Source organism: Nerophis lumbriciformis, linkage group LG12, assembly GCF_033978685.3.
Source record: "Nerophis lumbriciformis linkage group LG12, RoL_Nlum_v2.1, whole genome shotgun sequence".
Classification (NCBI taxonomy): domain Eukaryota; kingdom Metazoa; phylum Chordata; class Actinopteri; order Syngnathiformes; family Syngnathidae; genus Nerophis; species Nerophis lumbriciformis.
The window spans coordinates 10635646-10643978 of record NC_084559.2 but is presented as its reverse complement, the minus strand read 5'-3'; the positions used below and the strand labels follow the sequence as shown (position 1 = coordinate 10643978).

The 8333-nt window shown below is 31.1% G+C and overlaps 1 protein-coding gene across 1 annotated transcript in view; it reads left to right on the top strand.

The window, feature by feature from the left end:
• Window positions 1-394: 394 nt before the first annotated feature.
• The window catches only part of galnt9 (polypeptide N-acetylgalactosaminyltransferase 9), a 331066-nt gene continuing 323127 nt past the window's right edge, over window positions 395-8333 (top strand). The window contains exon 1 of the mRNA XM_061985891.2: window positions 395-1079. Within this exon, the coding sequence (XP_061841875.1) occupies window positions 839-1079 (241 nt within the window). The 5' untranslated portion in view covers window positions 395-838. The remainder of the gene's footprint in view (window positions 1080-8333) is intronic.

The following is an 8333-nucleotide window of genomic DNA, read 5'->3' as shown; positions in this document are numbered from 1 at the left end:
GGTATAGTTGTAAGCCTAGTTGTTAAAGTGCACATCATTAATGTTAATTAAGCAATATGTATGTAAAAAATATTGTATTTCATATATTCATTTTTTTATTTTTTGCATTCATTTATTTATTCATATTTTTTTTTATCTTGTTAACTATTCTGATTGTTAATTTGCTTTCTTTAAGTAAAAAAAAAAAAAAGGTCAAAGACAAAGCTATTCGGTTTCTTGTGAGTATATACACTTCACTGCCGATGTGTGGGGGGGGGGGGGTGCCACTTAAAATCTTGCCGAGGGCGCCAGATTGGTTAGGGCCGGGCCTGCGTCAGGACGTCAGGACGCGGAGTGCTGCGTGGAGCGGAGACAACATGCCACACCAGCCCGGCTGCCTCACTCCTATCGCCGCTTCTTTTTTATTTTTTTTATTTATTTCTTTCTTTTAGGACGGATGGGCTTCCGTAGGAGCACAATAATGCACGGCTAAGATGTGTCATAAAGCATGCAGGCTGCAGCCGCGTCGAAGCTAAGCTGATCGGCGATGCACCCACGGACGTATCGAGTGGACAACCTGGGACCGCGGTGTTGTTGTCTTTCTCCCCGCACGATGGACGAGACGCACCGGGGACTATAGCGGGAGCTGTGTGAGATGGTAGCCGCCTCCCGTGGAAGTGAACGCGAAGCCTCGCAGCCAAAAGGAACGGTGATGCTCCGCGGGAGCTGACCGTGGTGCTGAACCGTGGTGCTGACCGTGGTGCTGAACGGATCAGCCCCCGGCACGACCCCAGCGATCGGTGGCCGCACATGAACCACTGGGACTATCCGGGATTCGCCCCCACGCACGTCACTTTTCATGGCCGTGGCACGCAAGATCAAAACTTTGCTGACCGTCAACATCCTGGTGTTCGTGGGCATCATCCTGTTCTCCGTCTACTGTCGGATCCAGGACCGCTCCGAGGAGCTGGTCCAGCTCGGGCGCGCGTCCGACCAGAGGCTGCGGGCCAGACACGGCAAAGTGAGCAACTTGGCGGACAGGCAGTCCATCCTGCAGCGGCTGGAGAGGCTGGAAGATGTGGTCTACAACCAGCTGAACGGTAAGAAGGAGTCCAGTACTCTGGTCATGTGTCATGAGGCCTCGCCTTAAGGTGGAGATGGACCGGACTTTTTTTTAATGCTGGATCACACTTGACGTTTACAGTAAGTTACTGTGAAGTTCAATGCTGTGAATCATACGGGTACTGTAATATTTACAGTAATTTGTTGTCATTTTGATTTCAGTACTTTACTTTGAAAAAATACCATCAAAGGCTGTGAAATATGAAGACACTGAACATTTTTAGAGTGATTTGTTGTAAAATTACAGTACATTTTCATTACAGTATTTCTGTAAGGCTACTGTAATATTTACAGTAATTTGTTGTAAGGTTACAGGCAATTTTGATTACAGCATTTTACTTTGAAATACTGCTAATGACTGTGTCATTTAATGGTACTGTAAAATGTCAGTTAATTTGTTGTAAGGTTGCAGTATATTTTGATTACAGTATTTTTAATGAGGTTAAATGCTGGGAAATGTAAGGCTACTGTAATATTTACAGTAATTTGTTGTAAGGTTACAGTTCATTTTGATTTCAGTCCTTTATTGTGAAAAAATACCATCAAAGGCTGTGAAATATAACAGTATATTGTCATTTTCACAGTAATTGTCATTTTCACAGTAATTGATGTAAGGTTGCAGTACATTTTGATTACAGTATTTTTAATGAGGATAAATGCTGTAAAATGTAAGGCTACTGTAATATTTACAGTAATTTGTTGTAAGGTTACAGTTCATTTTTGATTTCAGTCTTTTATTGTGGAAAACAAATACCATCAAAGGCTGTGAAATATAACAGTATATTGTCATTTTCACAGTAATTGATGTAAAGTTACAGTACATTTTGATTACAGTATTTTTAATGAGGTTAAATGCTTCAAAATGTAAGGCTACTGTAATATTTACAGTAATTTGTTGTAAGGTTACAGGAAATTTTGATTACAGTATTTTACTTTGAAATGCTGCTAATGACTGTCATTTAATGGTACTGTAAAATGTCAGTTAATTTGTTGTAAGGTTGCAGTATATTTTGATTACAGTATTTTTAATGAGGATAAATGCTGTAAAATGTAAGGCTACTGTAATATTTACAGTAATTTGTTGTAAGGTTACAGTTCATTTTGATTTCAGTCCTTTATTGTGGAAAATAAATACCATCAAAGGCTGCGAAATATAAAGACACTGTACTTTTTAGAGTAATTTGTTGTAAGGTTAAAGTACATTTTGATTACAGTATTTTTAATGCTTCAAAATGGAAGGCTACTGTAATATTTACAGTAATTTGTTGTAAGGTTACAGGAAATTTTGATTACAGTATTTTACTTTGAAATGCTGCTAATGACTGTCATTTAATGGTACTGTAAAATGTCAGTTAATTTGTTGTAAGGTTGCAGTATATTTTGATTACAGTATTTTTAACGAGGTTAAATGCTGTAAAATGTAAGGCTACTGTAATATTTACAGTAATTTGTTGTAAGGTTACAGTATATTTTGATTACAGTATTTTTAATGAGGTTAAATGCTTCAAAATGTGAGGCTACTGTAATATTTACAGTAATTTGTTGTAAGGTTACAGGAAATTTTGATTACAGTATTTTACTGTGAAATACTGCTAATGACTGTCATTTAATGGTACTGTAAAATGTCAGTTAATTTGTTGTAAGGTTGCAGTACATTTTGATTACAGTATTTTTAATGAGGTTAAATGCTGTAAAATGTAAGGCTACTGTAATATTTACAGTAATTTGTTGTAAGGTTACAGTTCATTTTGATTTCAGTCCTTTATTGTGAAAAAATACCATCAAAGGCTGTGAAATATAAAGACACTGTCATTTTTTAGAGTGATTTGTTGTAAAGTTACAGTACATTTTGATTACAGTATTTTTAATGAGGTTAAATGCTTCAAAATGTAAGGCTACTGTAATATTTACAGTAATTTGTTGTAAGGTTAAAGGAAATTTTGATTACAGTATTTTACTTTGAAATACTGCTAATGACTGTCATTTAATGGTACTGTAAAATGTCAGTTAATTTGTTGTAAGGTTGCAGTATATTTTGATTACAGTATTTTTAATGAGGATAAATGCTGTAAAATGTAAGGCTACTGTAATATTTACAGTAATTTGTTGTAAGGTTACAGTTCATTTTGATTTCAGTCCTTTATTGTGGAAAACAAATACCATCAAAGGCTGTGGAATATAACAGTATATTGTCATTTTCACAGTAATTGATGTAAAGTTACAGTACATTTTGATTACAGTATTTTTAATGAGGTTAAATGCTGGGAAATGTAAGGCTACTGTAATATTTACAGTAATTTGTTTTAGGGTTACAGAACATTTTCAGAAGAGTATTTTACTGTGAAATAATACTGTTAAAGGCTGTGTAATAAAAGGGTACTTTATTTTTATAGGTAATATGTCAGGTTACAGTACAATTTTATTACAGTATTTTATTGTGAAGTTAAATGCTGTGAAATATAACAGTATATTGTCATTTTCACAGTAATTGATATAAAGTTACAGTACATTTTGATTACAGTATTTTTAATGAGGTTAAATGCTTCGAAATGTAAGGCTACTGTAATATTTACAGTAATTTGTTGTAAGGTTACAGGAAATTTTGATTACAGTATTTTACTTTGAAATGCTGCTAATGACTGTGTCATTTAATGGTACTGTAAAATGTCAGTTAATTTGTTGTAAGGTTGCAGTATATTTTGATTACAGTATTTTTAATGAGGATAAATGCTGTAAAATGTAAGGCTACTGTAATATTTACAGTAATTTGTTGTAAGGTTACAGTTCATTTTGATTTCAGTCCTTTATTGTGGAAAAAAATACCATCAAAGGCTGTGAAATATAACAGTATATTGTCATTTTCACAGTAATTGATGTAAAGTTACAGTACATTTTGATTACAGTATTTTTAATGAGGTTAAATGCTTCAAAATGTAAGGCTACTGTAATATTTACAGTAATTTGTTGTAAGGTACAGTTCATTTTGATTTCAGTCCTTTATTGTGAAAAATGCCACCAAAAGCTGTGAAATATAAAGACACTGTCATTTTTAGAATAATTTGTTGTAAGGTTACAGTACATTTTGATTACAGTATTTTTAATGAGGTTAAATGCTTCAAAATGTAAGGCTACTGTAATATTTACAGTAATTTGTTGTAAGGTTACAGGAAATTTTGATTACAGTATTTTACTTTGAAATACTGCTAATGACTGTCATTTAATGGTACTGTAAAATGTCAGTTAATTTGTTGTAAGGTTACAGTTCATTTTGATTTCAGTCCTTTATTGTGGAAAACAAAAACCATCAAAGGCTGTGAAATATAACAGTATATTGTCATTTTCACAGTAATTGATGTAAAGTTACAGTACATTTTGATTACAGTATTTATAACGAGGTTAAATGCTTCAAAATGTAAGGCTACTGTAATATTTACAGTAATTTGTTGTAAGGTTACAGGGAATTTTGATTACAGTATTTTACTGTGAAATACTGCTAATGACTGTGTCATTTAATGGTACTGTAAAATGTCAGTTAATTTGTTGTAAGGTTGCAGTATATTTTGATTACAGTATTTTTAATGAGGATAAATGCTGGGAAATGTAAGGCTACTGTAATATTTACAGTAATTTGTTGTAAGGTTACAGTTCATTTTGATTTCAGTCCTTTATTGTGAAAAAAATACCATCAAAGGCTGTGAAATATAAAGACACTGTCATTTTTAGAGTAATTTGTTGTAAGGTTACAGTACATTTTGATTACAGTATTTTTAATGAGGCTAATAAGGCTACTGTAATATTTACAGTAATTTCTTGTAAGGTTACAGGAAATTTTGATTACAGTATTTTACTTTGAAATACTGCTAATGACTGTGTCATTTAATGGTACTGTAAAATGTCAGTTAATTTGTTGTAAGGTTGCAGTATATTTTGATTACAGTATTTTTAATAAGGATAAATACTGTAAAATGTAAGGCTACTGTAATATTTACAGTAATTTGTTGTAAGGTTACAGTTCATTTTGATTTCAGTCCTTTATTGTGAAAAAATACCATCAAAGGCTGTGAAATATAACAGTATATTGTCATTTTCACAGTAATTGATGTAAAGTTACAGTACATTTTGATTACAGTATTTTTAATGAGGTTAAATGCTGGGAAATGTAAGGCTACTGTAGTATTTACAGTAATTTGTTGTAAGGTTACAGTTCATTTTGATTTCAGTACTTTACTTTGAAAAAATACCATCAAAGGCTGTGAAATTTGAAGACACTGTCATTTTTAGAGTGATTTGTTGTAAAATTACAGTACATTTTCATTACAGTATTTCTGTAAAGCTACTGTAATATTTACAGTAATTTGTTGTAAGGTTACAGGAAATTTTGATTACAGTATTTTACTTTGAAATACTGCTAATGACCGTGTCATTTAATGGTACTGTAAAATGTCAGTTAATTTGTTGTAAGGTTGCAGTATATTTTGATTACAGTATTTTTAATGAGGATAAATGCTGTAAAATGTAAGGCTACTGTAATATTTACAGTAATTTGTTGTAAGGTTACAGTTCATTTTGATTTCAGTCCTTTATTGTGAAAAACAAATACCATCAAAGGCTGTGAAATATAACAGTATATTGTCATTTTCACAGTAATTGATGGAAAGTTACAGTACATTTTGATTACAGTATTTTTAATGAGGTTAAATGCTGGGAAATGTAAGGCTACTGTAATATTTACAGTAATTTGTTGTAAGGTTACAGGAAATTTTGATTACAGTATTTTACTTTGAAATACTGCTAATGACGGTGTCATTTAATGGTACTGTAAAATGTCAGTTAATTTGTTGTAAGGTTACAGTACATTTTGATTACAGTATTTTTAATGAGGTTAAATGCTGTGAAATGTAAGGCTACTGTAATATTTACAGTAATTTGTTGTAAGGTTACAGTTCATTTTGATTTCAGTCCTTTATTGTGGAAAACAAATACCATCAAAGGCTGTGAAATATAAAGACACTGAACATTTTTAGAGTAATTTGTTGTAAGGTTACAGTACATTTTGATTACAGTATTTTTAATGAGGCTAATAAGGCTACTGTAATATTTACAGTAATTTCTTGTAAGGTTACAGGAAATTTTGATTACAGTATTTTACTTTGAAATACTGCTAATGACTGTCATTTAATGGTACTGTAAAATGTCAGTTAATTTGTTGTAAGGTTGCAGTATATTTTGATTACAGTATTTTTAATGAGGTTAAATGCTGTGAAATGTAAGGCTACTGTAATATTTACAGTAATTTGTTGTAAGGTTACAGTTCATTTTGATTTCAGTCCTTTATTGTGAAAAAATGCCATCAAAGGCTGTGAAATATAACAGTATATTGTCATTTTCACAGTAATTGATGTAAAGTTACAGTACATTTTGATTACAGTATTTTTAATGAGGTTAAATGTTGGGAAATGTAAGGCTACTGTAATATTTACAGTAATTTGTTGTAAGGTTACAGGACATTTTGATTACAGTATTTTACTTTGAAATACTGCTAATGACTGTCATTTAATGGTACTGTAAAATGTCAGTTAATTTGTTGTAAGGTTGCAGTATATTTTGATTACAGTATTTTGAATGCTTCAAAATGTAAGGCTACTGTAATATTTACAGTAATTTGTTGTAAGGTTACAGGAAATTTTGATTACAGTATTTTACTTTGAAATGCTGCTAATGACTGTCATTTAATGGTACTGTAAAATGTCAGTTAATTTGTTGTAAGGTTGCAGTATATTTTGATTACAGTATTTTTAATAAGGATAAATACTGTAAAATGTAAGGCTACTGTAATATTTACAGTAATTTGTTGTAAGGTTACAGTTCATTTTGATTTCAGTCCTTTATTGTGGAAAACAAATACCATCAAAGGCTGTGAAATATAACAGTATATTGTCATTTTCACAGTAATTGATGTAAAGTTACAGTACATTTTGATTACAGTATTTTTAATGAGGTTAAATGCTGTAAAATGTAAGGCTACTGTAATATTTACAGTAATTTGTTGTAAGGTTACAGTGCATTTTGATGTCAGTCCTTTATTGTGAAAAAATACCATCAAAGGCTGTGAAATATAACAGTATATTGTCATTTTCACAGTAATTGATGTAAAGTTACAGTACATTTTGATTACAGTATTTTTAATAAGGTTAAATGCTTCAAAATGTAAGGCTACTGTAATATTTACAGTAATTTGTTGTAAGGTTACAGGAAATTTTGATTACAGTATTTTACTTTGAAATACCGCTAATGACTGTGTCATTTAATGGTACTGTAAAATGTCAGTTAATTTGTTGTAAGGTTGCAGTATATTTTGATTACAGTATTTTTAATGAGGTTAAATGCTGTAAAATGTAAGGCTACTGTAATATTTACAGTAATTTGTTGTAAGGTTACAGTTCATTTTGATTTCAGTCCTTTATTGTGGAAAAAAAATACCATCAAAGGCTGTGAAATATAACAGTATATTGTCATTTTCACAGTAATTGATGTAAAGTTACAGTATATTTTGATTACAGTATTTTTAATGAGGTTAAATGCTTCAAAATGTAAGGCTACTGTAATATTTACAGTCATTTGTTGTAAGGTTACAGGAAATTTTGAATACAGTATTTTACTTTGAAATGCTGCTAATGACTGTGTCATTTAATGGTACTGTAAAATGTCAGTTAATTTGTTGTAAGGTTGCAGTATATTTTGATTACAGTATTTTTAATGAGGTTAAATGCTGTAAAATGTAAGGCTACTGTAATATTTACAGTAATTTGTTGTAAGGTTACAGTTCATTTTGATTTCAGTCCTTTATTGTGGAAAACAAATACCATCAAAGGCTGTGAAATATAACAGTATATTGTCATTTTCACAGTAATTGATGTAAAGTTACAGTTCATTTTGATTTCAGTACTTTACTTTGAAAAAATACCATAAAGGGTGTGAAATATGAAGACACTGTCATTTTTAGAGTGATTTGTTGTAAAGTTACAGTACATTTTGATTACAGTATTTTTAATGAGGTTAAATTCTTCAAAATGTAAGGCTACTGTAATATTTACAGTAATTTGTTGTAAGGTTACAGGAAATTTTGATTACAGTATTTTACTTTGAAATGCTGCTAATGACTGTGTCATTTAATGGTACTGTAAAATGTCAGTTAATTTGTTGTAAGGTTGCAGTATATTTTGATTACAGTA